The sequence below is a fragment of the Streptopelia decaocto genome (assembly GCF_964273445.1).
Source record: "Streptopelia decaocto genome assembly, chromosome: 4".
Lineage (NCBI taxonomy): Eukaryota > Metazoa > Chordata > Aves > Columbiformes > Columbidae > Streptopelia > Streptopelia decaocto.
The window spans coordinates 22,238,425-22,260,917 of record NC_138658.1 but is presented as its reverse complement, the minus strand read 5'-3'; the positions used below and the strand labels follow the sequence as shown (position 1 = coordinate 22,260,917).

The 22,493-nt window shown below is 40.1% G+C and overlaps 1 protein-coding gene across 3 annotated transcripts in view; it reads left to right on the top strand.

The window, feature by feature from the left end:
- Positions 1-22,493, top strand: part of NR3C2 (nuclear receptor subfamily 3 group C member 2) — a 204,189-nt gene that overhangs the window by 145,763 nt on the left and 35,933 nt on the right. For all 3 annotated transcript variants that reach the window (XM_082050436.1, XM_082050435.1, XM_082050434.1), the window contains one exon: positions 3,697-3,813. In XM_082050436.1, the coding sequence (XP_081906562.1) occupies positions 3,697-3,813 (117 nt within the window). The remainder of the gene's footprint in view (positions 1-3,696; positions 3,814-22,493) is intronic.

The following is a 22,493-nucleotide window of genomic DNA, read 5'->3' as shown; positions in this document are numbered from 1 at the left end:
AACCTAAGTATTCCTCTAGCTCTGCTGTGAATAGAACGGATCTCTATGTCTTCTTAGTATGTAACTGTGTAGTACCTATTAATTATTAATTTACAACAGGAAATCTTCCTGATGTCTGTTGTAACTCTGTATTTTAGATGGAACAGGAATTACCTTGTGTAAGTGCACTTAATGATGGCATATGTAAAAATTACTTTCATCTTAATGCATTAGCACATGGGAGATATCTGCCACTTTACAGCCCACTTGTGTGTGATTAAACTGGATAAAAAGAACTGGATTAAGCTAAACACAAACTACACAAGCAGATTGAAAAGTGTCTTGAAAGAGTTAGAGATCTAGCACCACAACATCAGCCTCCTTGTGGGATGGTCTCCATCACCTTGTTGAGATCCTGAAGAGCCCTGGAGGTCTTGAGAGCCACATCCATTTCAGATGTGTAGGTTTTTGGTTTTGTTCCAGAGTTAAGGGGCATGAGTGAGGCTCATGCTAAACAAATGGAAGGTACTGATTCATTATTAGTGTCTTTGCTTTATGAAGTTATTTTACAAAATTGGCTTTATTTGAAATGTACCATATTTGCATGGAAAGCTGAAGCATTTTATTATCATATATGATAAAATACATTTTTTAACTGAAAAACTGTTCTTTGGTATTTCATAGCTGTACTCTGCATAGAGAGTTTGCCTGAATGGTGATCTATTCTGTGTTTTAAGGTTTTTCAAATTACTTGCACTACTGTAAGCTTTAAGATGACCATGGTTATTTAATTTTTTAGAAATGAAATAAATGACAAGACATTCACTCTTTAGAAAAACTTTTGCCGTGCTTACTAGAAAAACTGCTTACAGATTCTATGTCATACATTAGTATTAAGAGACGCATGATTCAAAAATTGATGAACTTTTACTAAGTTACGTTTTCTGAAATTATTTATCTAAAATAGGTGATAATAGGCTAGAAGGTAATAACTGCTGACTACCTAAACCATCTGAAGGGTGACTTACAGAAGTATTCTGCTGTAGTGGGAATATTTCTTAGGAAGTCAGTGTGACAGTGATGGAATCAGGTAAACACTTCCACAATATTTAAGAATGTAACCAAAGTAATTATCTGAGAGTACAGAAATGTTAACCTCTTTTTATTAAACCCATTAGCTTCTGAAAGCAGTAGTGAAAAATGTTGACTTAAGAGGTGTACAGTTTCATGGAGCAAACTGGGTAATCCTGCAGTGGGGTTCATTTTGCAGCATTAGAGCTGACTTGTCGTATTAATAGCTTGCACCCGCCTGTGGAAGCCTAAAAATGGGATTGCAGTAGTCTGTGATGTACAAAGGATGTGTGAGCACTGAGCGATTGTACTTGCTTTCCTAGGAGAAAAGAATTTTCCCCCTCTCTCCACAGAAGGGTAGCATACCAGTACTTGTAATGGCATATAAACCATCTTTTTACTGTACAGTATGTTTTTTTAAACACTTGTGTTTTCTACTTTAATTCCATGCTATCTGCATGACCTTTCTTAAGGAGATGTCTTCAAGTCAGGACAGATTAAAAATGTAAAGAGGAATTAAGTTGACTTTTCTCTTTTGTATCAGGTTTTTTGTGTAGATTGTATCATAAAATAAACATTGTGTGATAAGCAGGTTTTAATTTTGTGATCAGTTGAGAATTTTATCTTTTTATTGTTCAGCAGCCCTACTTAATGACCAGCTGATAGATACTGATGCTGTCACTATATTGTACAACTTGATTTTATGTCTGACCTAATTATTGAGCTCATATTTATGAATTATTTTGGTTAAGTTTTATTGTTTTTCATCTGTGTCACTGTGCTAGGTAAGGTCCCTTAAAAAAGAAAAAAATACAACCAAACTTATTTGCCCATCTGCTTGTTGTTTACACATCTAAAGCATTATCTAAATGATGATATCTATCTTTGTGATGTTACAGTAACACTTCGCTTACTCAAATGAGATCAGTTCTCTTTGTGCGAGATGCTCAGTGAAGAGATGCAAGGAACAGCCTGAACTTCAGTTCACTGTCTAAATAGATAATGTTGGGTAAGGGTGAAAGGAGGTCAGATGCAGAGGTAGAAAATGACTTTTTTGAAATTTTAAGGCCAATTCCTGAAAGTCCCCAAAATAGAAGCCAGGTCTCCTGTGTCCCATGAATATTAACTTTTTGTTTCCTCAAGGAAGCACATGTGTATTGTGGAAAATATCTTGGTAAACGTATTTTATACCTCTGTCCTCTTACCAAACTTGTGTCTTTGCTCCCGCTCCCCTCACACGCCGCCTTCCAGTGCGTTTTGGTGCAGCTCTGCGGCTCAGCCCAGCCCTGCACCACCCATGGCTGGTGCTCCTTTTGGTTTTTGGCATCAACATTAGTGTTATTTGTACAACTCTGGAGTTTCCACACATCTTGCTGGCTTTGTTTATGACCTGCTTTGGAGTCTTCTTGCTTAGTTGCCAGTTGGTCTTACTGCGTTTGCAATCTGAACTATTTTCCTCTACCTTGCATTTCAGACATCTTTGTTACAAACTTGTGTTTAGTTTATGGAGTAACGAGTTTCTTTCTTCACTTCTAAAACGCCCATCCCTGAGACTCTGTAGTTCTTGCAGCACCTGCTACGTGCTGTTGCATTTTAGATGGGACTGTTTTATTGAACTTTGCACACTGGCAAATCCTGCGGCTTGTCTTACAGTCTGTTGTGCTTCTGTGCGCTGTGTCCTTTCCTTTCATCCATCCTCTGGAAACCTTCTGCATCGCTTTTTGTCACATCAGCTCCAAAATCTGTTTGTTCTGGCTGCCCTAGGTCCCCATGTGCCACCTCAGGATGGAGGCAGCTAAAATAATCTTCTGTCACTTTTTATGTCGTGCTGCACCAACCCCTCGTGGTTTCCTTTATTCTTCCACATCAAATTCAAGCACCTTACTTTGAAAAGTCCGCGTGGTAATGTCCTCATCTGATACACTGCATCCGTTTGTTCTACCTACATTCTTCCCACAAAGCAAAACGCCTTTTGAGTCTTCAGTTTGTCAAATGCCAGCTTATTTCTCTGGTTGCCATGTATTTCCTTTCTGCTAAATGTTGTATGTTAAATACCTGCTGTCTCCTGAGGAGTGCTTCTGTGGGGCTTTACAGAACTGAAGTAACGTGGTTTTGATTTAAGCCTGTTTTAGTAAACCCTTCAGAAACCTTATGCTATATAGAAGTAACTGATGAGATCAGAAATCAAGCATTTTGAACTGGTTGAAGAGTGGAGTATATTGGGAAAGTTAACCTCTACTCTGCTTTAGGTTGTGAACTTCTGTAGCATGAGAATGGCCCTTGGTTTTGTACTAAAACTAAGAGTTATCAGACTGTTTTGTGACACAGAACATGTAAGAAGATTTGAAAAAGCTCAAACCAATAGTTTGGTTTATGCAAAAAGAAAAATTCCAGCCCTGCTTAGGAAAAAAGTAATGAGATCTCTCTTGTGAGTGACACACCAAAGCTCTTGCCCAAATGAAACATATGAGAGGCTCATCGGAAGGCCCATGACAAGTCACCAAGATGACTGGGAAGGCTAAGCCTGGGATTGGGAATGTCTGCATTAATAAGAAACTCGAAATGCCTGCAAAACAGCAGAGAAGATGAAATTGGAATTATTTTAATACATCCTCTAATAATGTGTTTTGGTTTTGATTCATTCAGGACAGCACAATTACCTGTGTGCGGGAAGGAATGACTGCATAATTGATAAGATTCGAAGGAAGAACTGCCCAGCCTGTCGATTGCAGAAATGTCTGCAAGCTGGAATGAATTTAGGAGGTAAGCAGAATATTAATAGCTTGGTCTCTTAATTTGATTAGGCAGAAACATTGGGAATGTGCAGCCTTTTTATAGATCTGGCAGCTGCATAATCTCAAAAGTTTAAGGTGGAATTATCCTGAAGAAGTTCTTAATAGCTAATAAACTCTATTGTCATTCTAAATCAGGTTTTGGAGATAGGTATTTTATGCCTCAGAAAAAAGAAAAGTGGGTGTTTTATGATGACAGTAATTTTAGTGGAATCTCATACAGCTTAAAGTGTTAAGGTTTCAAGTATTGCATGCTTATTTTCTGGGTGATGAGCATTCTCCTGAATACCCAGAAATATTTTATGCCATCATGAAAGCAAATTCACACATGGTGAAATCTCTCAACGTTTTTTGTTGTTTATTTTACTTTTATATTGATTTATTTCTGCAACCTTTTAGATATGCAATAGCTTTGATGATGTTACTCCATTATTAGTGTACTAATAAAAAAAAGGGCAAAACTTTTTCTTAATAATTATAAAAATATTTTGAAAACAGCATGACAACAAAACTTACGATAGTTTCTTTTTGTTGTTCTAATTCTTCAGTTGCAGTGTCCACACAATTCTGGCTGTGCTTCAGTAGGCGTCTTGTTTCAAGTCATCTCCTGAGCAAATCATGTTACAAATAACTTTTTCCCACCTCTCTTAGCTTTATTATGTTGTCCGTGAATGGCAATTTAGATACTCCTGTGGGTCCTTTCCCTGATGCACAGTGACCCTTCCCCTCGACTGTTTTCACTGTTCCAGAAAATTATAACATAGTCATGTTAATTCCTCCAAATAATTTCTTATCTCGTGATTTGGTTTTTATCCCCCGGGACCTATTCTCCTAGTAGCTTAGTTTAGTTTTACAGACAGATTTAGCTGCTCATCTTTCACGGGTTATATGCAAAATCCTGGTTCCTGCCCGATACCTTTTTCTGACTCTCAGACTTCTTTTTCTGTCTTGTATCCTGGCAGAAATACTCAAGCAAGCCCCTCCTTACTTTTTTTTGTAGAGAATAGCCCTGTTAAGACCTCTTTCACCCCCTTTTCTCAATTTTGAGATGTTGCATTGCCCCTTAGGCCCCTTCTTTCTGCTTCCCAAAAGAAAATGGGGCCAGATTGTATCATGCAAGGAGCTCACAGCTTTCCCTTGATTTTGCTCTATGCTGTTGCATCTAGCAAGGGCAGCAGAATGGCAGCTTGCTTTGATGAAATGGGAGCTCCACAGTAGTAGTTCCTTCTTCCCAAAGAAAGGTGCTGAAAACATGCGAGGAGCAGGAAGCCCATCTCCACAGAGCGCTGGCAGTTTTGCAGCTGGTGCATCCTCGGCCACTGTGCCCAGCGCAGCGCTGGCAGGGCTCCGGCAAACCTGCCTTCCTGGGTGGGCGTGCGTGCTTAGCACCCCCGCAAAACACAGGGCTGCCCTCCGACTTGATGACCTGTAGAAACAGCAACACGTGACACTTTGTCTGCAATGTCATGAGTTCGTCACTGCGCTCTCCTGGTGCATTTCAGTGGATGTGTTCATACAGCGTAGTCTACGAAAAAACAAGGGAGGGGGTAAACTTTGCTTGAGGGAATTGCCTTTTTGTTTGGTTGGTTTGTTTTGTTTTTCATTGCTCAGAATGCTGCAAATGAGGAATGCATTGAAAAGTCTTCCCTTGTGTTGGAGCTTGGTAGTCTGCTGCAAATTGTAATTAGTGATCTGCATTTAATGACCTAGAAGGCCAAGTCTGTCTCAGCAGTGTACCACTGATGTGCGGTTGAGCTTTGTGGTTTAGCTGTTCTGGTGACTTTCTTCACGAAGAGAAACTAAGATGAAATTCTTGTTCTTGATTTGATCCATTTGTGCCACCTAAAGGAGCTAAAGTGCCATAAAAAGGTTCTTCCATCGTTACCATGAAGGAGATGGCAGGGGAACATCTCTGGATGTCAATGGAAGACAGTGAGTTGTGTGGTTCGGGAGAATACAGCCACGTTGGAGACAGCAGGCAGGACCGCTGGAGAGGGGTAAAGCGCCTGCAGCCCACAGACAGGATTCCTATTTAAAGGGCCCCAAGGGCTGCCAAATTAAGCTGATGGACATTCCAGCCCTTGAGCCAGCCCAGGTCTGGCAGGAAGTTTTGGTAACTTAAGGCCGTTTGCTGCTGAGGCTGTCCTTCCCCAGCAGTGAGCTGAGCATTGGGCATCCAAGGAGGAGCAGCACAGCGTCTCAGACTTAATTTTGGGAAGTTCTGTGTGCTGTTGCAGGGTATTTCTGACATGGTGGAGATGATCACAAAGAAAGAGGTGGAAATGACAAGAAGAGATGTTAATGTGTATTTGAAAACAGTCATTTTATCTTCGTATAAGTTTCCAAGATTTGGTATTAAATAATATTTTTTCGTAATTAGCTTGAATAGGCTGAGCATGTTCAATTTATTAGGAAGATACATTGTAGCTTATAGTTTCATGTGGTCAGACTAGTTTTGCCAAGAATACACATTACTCCAAGAAAAATGGACTTTTACCAATTTCTAATTTGGACTTCTAGGCAAAATGTGCAAGTATTTTGTTAGACGTTGTAATCAGTAAAGAGCTGGTGGAAATTGAATTTATAAATGCGATTTAGTTTAAATCCTGTTTGCAGCATAGTACTCTCCATAGCCAAGTCACACTGCACAGTGCTGTGCCCTTTGTGCAGTAGATCTAATTTAAGCTCTCACCATCCAAATGGAAGCAAAGGTAAACACAGAAAACACACTGCACCAGAGATGTCTGATGAGTTTGGTTTGTGAGAAATAGAGTAACATGATGTGCAAAAGAGTCATAAGTGTAAGCCTGGGCTGAAGTGTGTGCAAGTTCCTGAACCCACGGACAGTTCTTTTCCACTTGCACATAATTATGATGTTTTAGCCCCTTATTAAAAAACAAACAAACAAAAAACCACACAAAACACCCTCCAGTTGATCTTGAATAAATGTTGCCACAGGGAACGAGGTTCTGTCTCTTAGGAGCTGGAAAATAACTTTACTTGTTTGCAGCTTTCCCAGTCTGCAGATGGGAGTGAAAGACCCCAGGCTGCCCCCCAGGTCCTCCCAGTTACTGCAACAGGGCATTTATAAAGCAAAGAGAAAACATGTTGTAATTTTAAAGTTTGTGATCATTTTCCTACTGTTACTGAAGATTTTAATCTCTGTAGTGGAAAACTGGAATTCAGAAAGAAGGTTTTTGTGTTCCCTGCAGCACATTTTTATACAATCTGATTAATCTACTGAATCTTTTTGGTTTTGTTTTGTTTGTTTGTTTGTTTTTCTTTTGGTTGCACTCTTTCTCAGTATTTTTAAAATGTTCTCTTTTTTTTGTTCACTGTGTCAAAGTGTTACAGGTTTGTTTTGATTGCGTATCTTCTATTTCCCAGCATGCTACCATTTTTTTCCCCAAAAAATAATATTTTGATGTGTGGCAGCATGCCATACTTTAAGCACCTTTAAAAAAATATGTGTAATTCAGTGATACAAAATACACCTTTCTATGAATGCTCAACCGAATTAATTTGGCAGTTTTATTGCTTACCTCCTCCTTTTGCTTGTTGGAAAACTGGAGCATTTTCCAAGCTCTTATATCCTCTAATAATCTTTAAAAAATTATTCATCAAGTCAGCAAATAATTTACCTAATTATGTTCTTTTCTCAGTTTTTGTTTTGATTTTGTAAGAAGCATCTGCAGCCTGTAATTTCTGCAAAGCTGAAGTTGCCAAATGTCACATTAATTCATCCCCCTCACTTCTAGAAAGTTACATGTGCACTGCAGAGAGACGTATCCCTTCGGCAAATAGGACTCCAAAACTTTTTTTGGGAACCATAGTTTGTTTGTTGTTTTGGTTTGGTTTTTTTTTAAACTCCAGTTCCATATGCTAGACTTAATTATTGGAAGAGATTCAGAGTGAGCAACTGTACCATGAAGGTATGCTGGCCCATTTTTGGTTTATGCTCTTTTCAAGATTCTGTAATTAATTTTCAGTTAATTATGGACCAGAACGACTGCATGATTTCTGAAGTTTCTCCCAGCATACGCTGTGATCGGATTTGTTGAATCTCTCACTTCCGCACGAGACATTTTCATTTAACTCCCACCTAATGCTGCTTGTTCCCGAGTTGTGTCTGTCCCCATGGCAGCACCGGGGGGTGATGGTGAGGGACCAGGGCAATGATTGTACCCCGTACTCGGCACTGGTGAGTCTGCATCTCAAATCCTGTGTTCAGTTTTGGGCCCCTCACTACAAGAAACACATGGAGGTGCTCAAGAGAGTTCAGAGGAGGGTGACGAAGCTGGTGAGGGACCTGGAGCACAAGTCTTATGAGAGGCAACTGAGGGAACTCGGGATGTTTAGCCTGAAGAAAAGGAGGCTGAGGGGAGACCTTATCACTGTCTATAACTACCTGAAAGGAGATTGTAGTGTGGAGGGGGTTGGTCTCTTCTCCTGTGTAAAAAGCAATAGGACAAGAGGAAATGGCCTCAAGTTGTGCCAGGGGAGGTTTAGATTGGATATTATGAAAAAATTCTTCATGGAAAGGATTGTCAGGCATTGGAACAGACTGCCCAGGGAAGTGGTGGAATCACCATCGCTGGAGGTGTTTAAAAGACGTGTAGACAAGGTTCTCAGGGACATGGTTTGGTGCCAGTGTTAGGTTATGGTTGGACTCGATGATCTTGAGGATCTTTTCCAATCAAAAGACTCCTGTGATTCTAGTGACCAGGCATCCCTCCCTCTATTGCTGTGTGATCAGAGAAGGTCCCTCTTCTGCATTGTGATGTGACATAAGTGCTAAGGGGACAAAAAGGTGTGGAGAGGTCTGTACCGTGTAGGGCTGCAATCCTTTCCTGCCTCAGCTCCCATATAAAACACTGGTGGGACTTCCCAGTACTGATCTCCCGCAGCAGTGAGATGCAGGTTGCTGAAATACCCTTCAGGTATTGAAGGGAAATCAAACGGATTTCACCTTGCAAATGACATAGTTCATCACTCTGTCTGCAGAGACTGCCTGTGATATTCGAGTCTTGGGTTTGCATACATTTACATATGTAAGATGTTTCATGCACAAGATGTGATTTGTAGGCTTCACTTGCAGTTATCCTTATTTTTTATACATTAAAATAGTTCAATAATCTGAAAAATAGATTAAGTGCGAGAATCAGTAATAAGATACAGTACTTCACCTTTTTGCCTAGCTTTCCATTTTCTGTTTAATAACTCATACTAGTATTTATTTAAAACTCTGGTATTATTTTCAGTTACTGCAGCTTGTGTGGTTTATATTATCATTGTTCCTATCTCCTTGAGAAAAAATAAAGTGATAGAGAGAAAAGGAAGAGAAAAAAAAAATCACAAGTATTAGAAAACTGAAAACTAAAAAAACTTAAAACCAGCAAAAATGTATCCTCTTGGTTTTCTTTAAAAATTACTACCAACTTTTTACTCCTAAAGATTTCATAAATTTGAAAAGGAATTTAAAAAAAAGAACCTGTGTGTAAGAACCAAAAACAATTTGGGGTACGTGTATGGCTTTTATTTTTTATTTAAACTTTAGCTGCAAAATATTTTGAAATGCCCATTAACTTTAACTGCATTTTTATTTACATGTATTATGTAGCATTTTCTTTTGAGGGAATCTAGTAAATTTCTTTTTTCTTAACTTGAACATTCAGCTGGGTCTGTGTGAGTTCTTCCAACAGACTTTTACCTGTTTATAGCAGTGTATTAAAGTTATTTATGGGTTTTGTGAAGCGAAACCTCATGTTGTCATTTTATTTTTCATGTTTTAGCTGGACAACTTAGTTGTGGTACCTACGAATGTCTAGGTTATCATTAGTATCGTTTCAAAAATCATTCTTATTTTTCTACGTGTGATGGTTTCGGAAAACATTTGTGTGAGATAGAAATCCATCAAGTTATGAGATTGTGTTAAAACCTGTGCTTTCTCTTAGCAGAGAAGTGAACCATTGATGTGCCTGCTTTTATTTGTAGGCATGATGTATTGATCCTAAGTGAGCAATGTAACATTAAGATCACAGAATCACAGAATCGACTGGGTTGGAAAAGACCTCAGAGATCATCGAGTCCAACCCTTGGTCCAACTCTAGTCCGTTTACTAGATCATGGCACTAAGTGCCATGTCTACTCTCAGTTTAAAAACCTCCAGGGACGGTGAGTCCACCACCTCCCTGGGCAGGCCATTCCAATGCCTGACCACTCTCTCTGTAAAGAATTTCTTTCTAATATCCAGCCTAAATTTCTCCTGCAACCACGCTACCTTGTGCTGTGATTTTGTTAGGTCTCCCAAATTGTCTGGTGGGTGTACTCTTAAGAGGGATCAGCAGGGAAATTCACGTCGCTGCATGGCATTCGTGACTCTTCAGAAGAAAACATCCCTCTGCCTCAGTAAGGGCCAGCTGTGTTTAAGGTGCTGCTGTTTCTGCACCCCTGCCGCACACCTCGTGAATATATATTTAAAAAGGAAAAAAAAAAAAAAAAAAAAAGTCAGTCCTGCTGTTTGGGATCTTTTAGGAACCAGTTTGTTCAACAGTTAACTTTCCCTACTTTTGCATCTGTCTTCCTCCCTGTTACAAGATACTGCTCTTGATGTGACCCTCTAACTTTTCAACTGAACTATCCTCTAGAGTATTGTAGGTAACTATCAGAGCAGTCATTTGCCACAGCGATGAGGAGTCTATTTGGGAATGATGATTAAAAATGCAGAATTTTGAAGAGGGCTGGTAATGTCAAGGTAATCCCTCGGGCATCAATTCGAAAACAGTACTGAAAGTGTGTTCTTGTACTTTGTATTTAGCTGTTTTTGTTTCAGATGTGACAGCAGCTCACGAAGGTACACTGCTGTAGTCCATAACCACACAGCTCTCTTGCAACAATCCTTAATCAAACTTCTATTCAGGTTCCTGTCCTCAGCCCTCCTTTGGTTTTTTTTTTGAGTTTTGCTGGTTTCTCCCTTCTGACGAGTGCTCAGCTGCCAGCAGTGTTTGTGTTTCCCCCAGGAACAGCCTTTCAGGCTTTCAGCAGGGGTCTGCCCAACTCCAGACTTCCCTGTTGATCTGCTTGGATGCTCCATTGTACCATTCACGGTGTAACCCCCTCAGTTGCCAGCTTTGCAAAGGAGCTGAGACTTTTCTGGGCTCCTGCTGGGAGTACGTGTCCCAGCCTGCCCCATCTCACATGGCAGCACCGTGTGTGCAGGCTCGGGGTGGGGGGATTGTCTGGTTTGGGCTGCTGTTAGGTGATACCACTGCAGCACGGGAGTGGCTCTTGCTTGGATGCCCTCTGGCAGGCGCTGGCTGGCTGACTTCTGTGGATCCCCTGTGCAGTGCCCATGAGTTTTTAAGTTTTGCAGTTTCTTATTACAGCTCCATCTCTCACCTCCAGGATGCTCCCAGGGTTTAGATGGTGTTTGTGGCCTCTTGACATCCCAGGACCAAGGGTATGACCCTCCTTTTTCCTTAGTGTCCTAGTACAGCACTTCTCTGTCTTGTGGAGCATTTACATTTAACAACCTCTTTTCCTGAGGATCCTGAAATGAGTTGCTGTTTATCTTTGTTACTCTTAAAGATTCATAAAAAGTACCAAGCCCTTAACACCTCTGTTCATTATTTTGAGTTATCATACTGAAGCAGACTAGAGTGCTTCTGCATTTCCAAAATTCATTACGTGCAGCTCTTGGTGATTTTTTTCCTGAATCAATCATGCTTCCTTCCACAGTGTTCTAGGTCTGTATCCTTTTTAATCTTCGCAGTAGTAAAAGGCAGTCCCTGCCATGAAAGCATGTCTGTGTCTCCAAATCTTCTTTCCAGAGCTGCTAGTTATCATCAGAGCCCTTGGGAAATCAGCCCTTGTGGTCTGTCATGCTCACTTCTCTGTTGCTCACTTCCCCACCACCACAAGAAGCTGTAGAAGCAGGAAGAACTTGTCCTTTTAGCTTCTGCTGAGCCCTTGCTTCAGAGAGATTCCACCTGAGTGAAAGGATGTGAAGATTTTACTTGCCATGTCTGACACAACCTTGACCAAAGCATGACAGGCTCACTGTGCAGAATAGTGGTTTTTGTTAAAACTCTCATTAGTTAGACAATTAGTGTTGCTTCAGCAACAAGCATCGGTAAAGAGAAAAAGGTGATCTGCTTTCCACGTCTGACAAGCAGGACAAGAAGTAATGAGCAACAAGTGGTGAAGTGGAAAAGTAGAGTATCTGTTAACGTAAGGCCAGGGAAGCACTCAAATAGATAATCTGGGGAAGATGTGGAGTCTGTCATTGGACATCTTAAATATCAGAAAAGACAAATATTTGTCAGAAGTGATGAGGGTACAATTGGTTCTATTCCGTGCAAGAGAGTGGTTCATGCAACTGTCTCAGGTCTCTTGCAGACCATGATTAATGTTAGGCAAGTGTAGTTATGCTAGATAATTTGTGTGCAAATCAAAAAACTATGAAAATTTTATTTCCATGTGCAAAAATACTTTTTACATTTGACATCACTGATCTTCATTGAATGAGCTATTCTGGATCTCTGTCCTCTCTGTGACAGTATGTCTTGAAGAAGCAGTGATGCTAAGACTATGCAAGTCGTGTGCTTTTTCTTCTGACATTGTGTTGCTTTTTTGAAGTCTGCTACTTTGGCATTTCACAGGTTTTAAATTGACTCTAGAGCTGTGGTTTACTCTAGTAATGTCACAAGGAAAATTTAGTTGATCACAGATTGTGCCTTAGTACACAAAACTGTTCTTTCCCCTTGTCCTTACATATGTACTTTGCTTCAGAATTACCTTAGTAACTTGTATTTTGTTTTGAATTTTGTTTCCTTCTTTTTTTTTTTTTTTTTTTCCCACCAATTCCCAAGTGCATTCATTTCCATTTTTAGTATGTTTTGCTCAAACAGGTATGAGAAGTGGCAAGGATACCTGGCCCAATAAGCAGACTTTGGAGTTCGATGTTAGTAGAAGGAACAACCCATGGCAGATTATGAAGGAAATGTTGAGCACATTTAAGCCTTAGAAATACACAACAGGCAAGAAAGTGATGTTTAACCAAGAGGAGGGCAGGGTGAAGGCGCTGGGTGGAGCATTCCTGAGCCACTCAGTATCACACACCTTCCTGCAAAGGGGTAGTGGTGATCTGAGTGCTTTTGTGATTCTTTGCCATCAGTTATCCTGCTTCCCTCCAGTGCTGTAATGTTTCAGTAATGGAAGGACAGGGAACTGCTGGAGAGGGTCCAGCGCAGGGCAACAAAGATGATTAAGGGAGTGGAGCACCTCCCTTATGAAGAAAGGCTGAGGGAGCTGGGTCTCTTTAGTTTGGAGAAGAGGAGACTGAGGGGTGACCTTATTAGTGTTTATAAATATATCAAGGGTCAGTGCCACAAGGATGGAGCCAGGCTCTTCTCAGTGGCAAACAATGATAGGACAAGGGGTAATGGGATCAAGCTGGAACACAAGAGATTCCACTTAAATTTGAGAAGAAACTTCTTCTCAGTGAGGGTGACAGAGCACTGGAACAGGCTGCCCATGGAGGTTGTGGAGTCTCCTTCTCTGGAGACATTCAAAACCCGCCTGGACGTGTTCCTGTGCAACCTCACCTAGGTGTTCCTGCTCCAGCAGGGGGATTGGACTAGATGATCTTTTGAGGTCCCTTCCAATCCCAAACATACTGTGATACTGTGAAGTTTTCTTACCTGCCTAATAGCCCTGCAGAAGGTGCAAGAGGAGGAAGACTGTAGAATATACACTCACCCGACCAGTCCACCCCAAATGGACAGTAAAAGGATTAGGGAGCAGGGGAGATACTGATGAGGAGCAACTCTCCTGCCTTCAGAACCACGTGGTTGTCATACTGGGAAGGGCAAGCTGAGGAAACTCACGTATGGCTTCTGGGTCTGTACATGGACCAAGTGCAATCAGGCATGCCATTTAGACACCCTTGTAGAGAGGCATGTGTCAATTTTGGTCATTACTGGTGTTTCACACACAACAATTTCAATTTCAGGAGAATTTAGAAATGTGCCACACTGTCAGTTGCAGAGAGATAGTCAGTCTCTTGATTCAGATCATAACGTGGGTAATATTGCAGAGTTGCCTTTTCCTTGGAAAAGTGGTTAATATCACATACAGGGTGTTTCACTAATGTTCAGGGTGATTTATTAAAGCAGGCCATTAACATAGTTATATTCTTTTTTTTTTTTTTAATGACTAATAAACTGGATGATGAAAAATATAGCTGAGGTGACTGCAGAAGATGAGCAGCCAGCTTGTAGTTCACAGATAGTACTGCTGTTCTGTGAAGTGGGCTAGATGATTTCTAGAAGATGAGGGACAGACCAGCAGCTTTGAATGTATTAGAAATAAGGTAATTTGAAAGAAATCTGAGTTATTAAAAACTAGGAATATGGAAATTATACAGGTGAGGAGATAAAGTATCTCAAAATTTTTGTTACTTGAGGGGAGTACAAGTGCAGATTTGGTACATTGAATGACATTAACCAGAAAGACCGGAGAGGGAAGTGCAGCAGCTACGGAGCTGAGTTCTAGTAATAGTAGTGCAGGAAGAAAATAAAGCATTTCGAGCGTGGCAGGCTCTTTAACATTGAGTGGAAGCATGAGCACTCAAGATCCAGGATAAGAGGTGCTGCAGCAGAGTTTGCTTATTGATGCTTTTGAAAAACTCTGAAAAGCTTGTTGAGTACTTGTGTCTCCAATGTAAATGCAAAGAGGAAATTTCACACGCAGTAGATGTATATAAGACTGTATCAGGGGCAATTGAGGTGGCTTAGTTTTATGATGAAGATGAAGGGCATGTAAATCGCGGAACAGGCTTAGCATTGGGTATCAACCCAAATAAAAGCAGGAGAGAAGGCTTGGATGAGGAATGCCTGCAGAAGGTTGGACGGGAATGGGTGTCTTGGGAGGAAGGTTGTCGCTTGGCACAAGGCAGAAACCAGTGATCATAGCCAAGAGCATTCAGTCTGGTACAGTGGGAGATTTCAAAATCTGTTCTCCAAAGTTTCCCTAACTTTGTTTTTACCCAAATTATTACCAGTGATAACAGCTCAAGCTTCTGATCTTTTGTTGCTTCAGGTGTGTTAGCATTGTAGCAGACAAATCCGGAACCCTAGGTGACCTAATCTTTGCATTTGTTGTTGTTTTACTGCTAGTCTTTAAATCTATTTGATGAATAGTCAAAACTACTGATGCATTTAGTAGACAACGCTTAGCTCAAAAATCATTGAATTTGCCATGCATTTGAAGAATGAATAAATAATCAGTAAAATGTGAGTTTTGGGAGCATCTGAAAAGGACTGATTAAGATTGGCTTTCATCAACATTATAATTTTCTTTTGTAAGCTTTTTTTAAGGCTTTGTTTATCGAATGATTTAAATATTTAGTAAATACATTTCTTTTGAAATTAATGAAGAAGCACAAGAGGGAGTTTTATATACCAAAAATGTTAGCTGCAAGACTGTATTATGTTATTTGGGATTTTATATGAAACAAACTTTAGCCATTTCTCATTAAAAAGCTCTATCAAAAACAGCTTGATTTGATTTTAACAGGAAACCACTAATTGGCGTTTGGTAAAAGTTGTTCCCACACAGGGAGGAGTACCCCTATGAAACTGTTATTTTTCAATTAATTATCACTTTGAGGATTGCTGAGAAACAAGCAAATGTGTTAGACATTTTCCCTGACAACCTAAATATTCCTGTAAAAATGCACTTTATAACTCAGCTTTCTTTTGTCACTTTTGTCCATTAGCACAGCTAGAAAAGGGATTAATTCCTCCTGTCTCTTACCCAAACCCTCCCCAGTTCCTTTTTTGACTGCTGTGACCATCACCATCCTACTCATCAGACAAGTAGGTAACAAGCTTCATCATTGAGTTAGACCCCAAAATATGCAAGATTTGATCTGGAACTTCACCTTAATTTTTCTGAGAGGCAATTGTGATGGCTTCTGTGCCATTTTTGTGAGTTTGCTGCTTGTATTTGTGCTGCCTGTGAGTAGATCCCCGTGGTGTGGATCCACAGTCCTGGATCCTGCGTGCCAAAGCCAGCGCACTGCAGAGGAACCAGCTCCAGTCCACGAGATGGGTGCGAGCACTCTCGTGAGGTGCCAGCTCCCTGTAGGTGTTTGTATTTCACTGCTCAGTTTCTCCAGCTGTAACTGTAATCAGAAGGAGATGCAGAGTTCTCATGAAAATATGATAAGATTTCTCATTGAGTGGGTGTGTAATTACTTGAAGACAGCCTTCTCCAAAAGTAGCTGTTAGTGGTTTGCTGTCGTGCTGGAAGGGCATCTTAAGTCATGTCATCTTGAGGGTCAGTTCTGTGCCTACAGTTTCACTAATTATTTGTATGACAGAGTAGAGAGTAAATATACAAATCTGCAGATTTGGAAATGCTCCTCTGTGGTGAGAAACGGAATTCAAAAGCATCTTCAGTTCTAGTGTTTGAAACCAACATGATGGCAGATTCAGTGGAGTGCAGAGGGTTACGTTGAGAAAGGAGGTGGGCAAGAACGAAAAACCTGAGAGCAGATGTTCAGAGATGGCGGTGAAGAAAGAGGCACAGTGGCATGATGATGGTGTATTAAATTTAGAGTCAGCAACATAAAATTTTGCAAAAGTAAGCAAGTCTTGTTGGATACTAAGGCATTATTCTGTTCTTGTCTGAGCTGGCAAGTGAGGATCTGATGACTGTGTCTAATTATCAGTACTGTTGGTCAGGGAGATGGGCATGGGGCAACCTCATGAAATTGTCACCTACATTCCTGTGCCGGTTGGTAGGATTTAGTGGTACCTGTGTCCTTCCTGATGGACACATCCCCCATCTCTTCTTGAAGGTCTCCAGTGTGGAAGTCTCTGCTGTGTCCCTTGGAGAATCTATTCCAGTTTTTCACAGACCTTTACATTTAGAAAAGGTTTCCTTAGCATCTGAACTGAACCTTCCTTCCTGAAATTCCATTTTGTGTGCCTGAAGAAAGGTGAATACAGACTAGAGACTTCCCAAGGAAGAACAAAGATAATAAGCTTAGGAAAAAAACAAAACAAAAACAACAAAAAAACACCACCACAAAAACCAAAACGTAAATCTGTAAGGAAGAGTCGAAGAAACTGAATTTGTTTCCATGGAGAAGAAAGAAACGTATTAAGGAGGACATGATAACAGTTTTTCAATACAAAAAGTGGGGACAGGAATCACACCTTGTTCTTTATGGCCACTGGGGGAATGATGAAGAGTGATCAACTTTACTGCAGAAAAAATGATGTGACATGGGAGAAGTTGGGAGAAACTGACTGCTTAGATGTTGGAGAAAGATGGGGGATAGTGCAGAATTCCCTTTATTGGAAATTAATAACGTATTAATTTGGGCAAAGAGGATAAACCGCTTCACATATATTGTTTCTGTTCTTCACAGTGTTGTACTGGAGCAGCATTGCACTACACTGTGGTTTAGAATCTGTTCCAAACAAAACAAAATGCAAACATTTCTGAAATTGTCATATAAGCAAGCAAATAAGAAGGAAATATTTATGTAGTAACAGTCAGTTTTATTAGTAGTTTAAATCCAACTAGAATAGAGAACCAAAATATGTTTAAATTAACACAATGAAAACAGTGTACAATTTTGTAGATTAAAATGCACTTTAGAAGCTTTTTCTTTCATCTATGCTGTACCTTCCTTTTTGATACACTGTGAATGAAGAGCAAGAATTACCTTTTGGGATGCGCCTGGATCTTTGCAGGGTCTGGCTGAAGCCAAATAATATGTGACATACCCATAGATCAGGTTTCGTGTACGTTTGTTCCTTGTCTTTAAGCTATCCAATCCTGTCAGATTAAAGTGTAACTTATTAATTATTAAGCAATTGTGAATGAAGTTGGCAGTGCTAAACTGTGTCATTATTTCAGTTTTGCTACTGTGTCATTCTACTGAATTCAGTCGTTGGCTTTGAGCTTACTCTTCACTAAAAGTTTGCTTCTGCTGGTGTGGAGGATAAGAAATTAGGAAATTTTCATTGCTTTGTTAATTAATTTAAAATTCTACCTGTGTACTGATTCCTCAGCCTCATGGCAAGTGATACTGTTTTCTATCACTTTCTATCTCCTCTGTGTTGCAGCTGTTAGAAACAGATTTTAAAATGTATTTTGCTATGTGAAGGCGGGACCTTTATTTTCTTTTTCACCAGCTGCAGTCTTCCTTTCTTTGTATATTTAGACAAACTGCTTGGTCTCGTCAGCATATCCTAAATGCTGTTACAAAAACCCCCCTTGAATGGCAACTGCTTTGCAAGAGCAAAGTGCTTTTGGTAGTGTGTCTCACATGATAAATTTAAGTAATCTTTTGCTCTCAAGTCCCTGTACAGCTTGTCCCCTGCTTCAGTGGTTGTTTTTCATTTGCTTCCTCCCCTCGGTCTGGCCAGTCAAACCAGTGACTCATCCACTTGTGCGTGTGTCTCTCAGATTTGTACCTGTGCCTTCTTCTTGCTCATGGGACGATGCTTGGGGTCACATTCAGAGGTTCTTCATCTACTGCAGCTCTACCTGAAATGCAGTGGTTTGCTTCCCAAACTGCGTAGTTGGTTCTTGGAAGCTTTAGGTTGCTTACCTGGTTGATTCCTGAAGAATAAAGGGTGTGTGCCTGAATCCACTTTGTATGGAGAACAGGATGGTGCTGTAAGGTCGTTTGCATTAGTGCTTTCACTTTATTCAATGCATTTGTGTGCATGTGTGTGTGTGTGTGTGTATACTTGTAAAATGTCTGTATTATCATCTAGAAATTTCTCAGAAAAATCTCATACCATTGTGCTAGACACTTGAGTGAAAAAACGTACCAAGATAGCTCAAAATTTTCATATATGTCAAGATACAACAGATTTGGGGGAAGGGAAACACTATTTGTGGTAGCAGTAAAATAGCTAATGAGAACAGATGTCAGCTCACTGAAGTAAGTGAGGCAAAGGCACCAGGCAAACATGATGAAAAGATTCAAGGGCGGAAAAAGCGGCATTTTGATATGGAGCATTTATCTACACAAAGGCGGAAGCAAGTGACAAAGCACCGATGCTTGGTGAGGGCTCAGAGAGTGTCCAAAGGTTTTACGGTTGCGTCAAGGGGAGGACGGGCAGCTCGGTCCTTTGGTGGTTCTGGCACGGTGAAGTGCTGCGGGTTGATGTTGGAGGGGAGCGGCTGGCAGCAGTGGAGGGGTGTGCCCAAAAGCCCTGAAGCATTGGGCATGGGGTTGAAGGGAGAAAGCTGGCAACTGTTGAGGTTGGGAAGGAGTTGGTGGTTGTAGCTCAGGTGCAGAGCTTGGGCAGCGAGGTTGGGACCCGGATGGAGGACCTCAAGTGTGTGAAACGCAGGTGTACGCTGGGGTGGTGTGCGGAGCCAACCCTGTTAAAAGTGGTCAAAGATAATGGGCTTTTAAGGGAGGAGGAGGATTTTGATGACTGAATTCAAAGTGTGTGTGTATTGCAGCATATTGTCTACCCTCACACTGCCTGGATCACTGGTAGTATCATACATACTTTGAAATACTCCCAAATTTTACCTTGTTTGAAGTACATATCATGATTGTTTTCCTTTTTTCTTTGACATAAGTATAAACACTCAAATTGCTGCTTTCTATTCTTCTCCTGTGACTCTTTTTTAAACCTCCATCCCCTTCCACTGATGTTCTCTGCTTTACACCAGAGATAGCATATGTTCTTATAATGCGTCTTCGATACTATTTACTAATTCAAATGTGTTTTGCAACATGGATGAAATAAAAGATCTGTTGGGTCAGGATCAGTTTGGTCCTGGCTCTGGCAAAACTTGACATACGATAAAGCTCTTGGTCATCTATATCGTGTCTTTAGCTATGCAAGTAATAATTGGGTTTTGATAGGCACCAGGCAAGCTCTGAATATAATCTTTTTTTAAAAAAAAAATCTGATTCTGGGGGATTATCACTGTAAATCTTGTAATTCTCTACAAGTTCTCTACGTAGAACTACAGATAATTTTCTAAACTTCAGATTTCGGTTTAGAGCACTGTGTGCCAGCATGAATTTGCAGAGCATTTTAGATTGTTCATTTACTAAATTTGAACACTGATACAATTCTGCAATCAAGATACTACTCTAAAACTGCTGAGTTAAATCATAATATTTATGGGTTCTTTTATCTACTCTTGTTAGCATTTTGTTCTTTGGCATTTTAGGATCCCATTTCCTTAACAATTTTGCTGATGAAAATTATTAATTTTGAGCCTATGAAAAATAGTTGTATGGCTGTGTGGAGTCCATAACTTAATTCATGTGTATTCTCTGGGAACAAAGGGAGTATACATTAGCTCCCTCTGGACCCAACTTGTATAGTATGCGTAAGTTTACTATGGTATTTTTTTAAAAAAAACATGTACTAGCTTACCTGTCTTGTAGTACCCTAAAACCTCAAACTTGACCCCTAAAAATCAGGAATGCCATAGATTTGTAGCCGATGGTCACATTAATTTGTATTCAGAAAATAATTTACAATCAGTTCACATCCTGTTAATGTCTGTTTATTTGACATACAGCAGCACTCAACTGCTGCAGATGACCAGAAAACCTGTTCAGTGTTTTATAGATCGTATAAAAATTCCTGATCCTGAAATCATCATAGGTCTGTAGATTTTGGCTTTGTGGCCAGTAGTCTTACAGATGAAGGGTCCTGAGACCCTAAGGAACCAGTTGTTGAGATCTGAATTCAGCCCAGTCTCCTGCCAGTAGCTGTTTTCAGATGGTTAAGTCTGGTCTTTTTGCTGGATCATAAAGCCAATGCTGCAGTAAGGGTGAAAGAGATTAATTTGCCTTGTAGTCTTAACAGTGCTCAAGACTCTGTTAAACTGATTTTAATATGGCACCTGAGCCTTCTTCAGTGTCTCTGCAGCAATACCAGTGTCCCTATTGAGGCAGGTGGGACTGACATTGAGGGAGGTAAGCAAGCTGGTGTTGAGATCTTCCAGTCATGAGGAACAACATGTGATTTTGCAGAATTTACAGGCTTTTCTTTGAACATTTGGATGCAGGCCTGCTTATGTGAAATCCAGGTAAAACTTTGCTTCCAGAGGAATGGGGACTGCTATTTGTGGTCAGGCTTGTAGTTTATTTATTCCTCTGTTATACAGTAATTTATTGCTAGAGCTACAGAGGAGGCCTGTTGGACGTGCCTTTTTAAAGTCCAACTTTATGTCACTTCTCCAAAACTTCACCTTATTTCATTATTTTTATTGCAATGCACAAGACCTTCTAAAGTTCTTATTAAACAAAAGCTGTGTCAGGTATTTGGGGTGTTAACCTCAGTTATATCTGCAGTGTGTCTTCCACAACTGTTTGTTTTTCTTCAGCTGTTACTCTATCTCGGATGATTTAAAAATACAAGGATTACATACGATATCCTGGCTGCAATAACGCTGGACGGGAGGGGCAAGAAGTCCTGTAGTTAGAGATAATGTGCGGTCGCTGGCTGTGCAGCCATCTGGATGGAAGCCTTGTCCTAACCCTAAATAGGCTTCAGCCTTAAGCTTTGCTGTATGAAATACCCCATTGGCATTGCAGTTAGAGAGTGAATGTGAGAAATAGCTTCAAAAGACCGACTTGGAGTACGTACTGCTCAGAGTTTGTATTTAATCTTTTAGTTGTTGGTTTCTGTGGGAGTTACCAAACCAGTTGAGCTACAGTACTGGCATGAAGCCAAATGAAAAATACAGTTTTCTTCACTGTAAACATGACTGTCAAGCAGTAATGTTTTTTCTCAGCTTCATTTTAAAGGCATTATAATGGAAGAAAATGAAACTAAAACACGTTCTTATGCCAGTATTATATGTGGAAGAATGTTATTTCTTTTTTCTTTTAATGAAAAACTCTTAGAGAATAGAACGTACAAAATTATGTGTTAATAAATATGTAATCAGTTATCTGTGTTGCTAGATACTTAATGGACTTGGTAAACCAATACATTTCTTATTCTGGTGTAGTTACAGTGAGAAAACATTTTTTGCCTCTGCAAACATGAAAGATATGTAAAGTTCTTTATTTTTAGTCCAGTTTTGATAACAGGAAAAAACAGTGCCTGATAAAACTTAATGAATAACAACGGCAAACACTAATCTCTATCCACTCCTTCAGGCTTAATTTTAAACTCTCTTTTCAGTGGCAAACATCTCTGTTAACTCATCATCAGATATTCTGCTGAACTTGGCCATCCTTGCTTTGCTTTTTGCATTTATTTTGTTGGAAAATGTGTGAGTTCAGCTTTGCCTTTCTAAGATAAATGCAAACTGTATTTAATGCTCGCAGTGATTTCACTAGGACATTGTCATGGCAGTGCAACTGCACCAAATGGGGAACAACAGCATTTTCACTTAGTTTTCAGAATTAAATTTATCAGAGTTGTCTGATTTGCCTGTAACTCCCTCCATTTTATTTTGCAGAGTGAGGAAAAAGCTTGTTTAACAAAATGTCTGATCAGCTGCTGCTTTGTAAAATGGCTTTTTGGGTACTAGGAACGGAAATTACATCTTGAAGAACTATGTCAGCATCCATGTAACTTGATGCACCGGAGGATGAAAAATCCTTCAGTTGTTCTTCGTTGTTTGAATGAG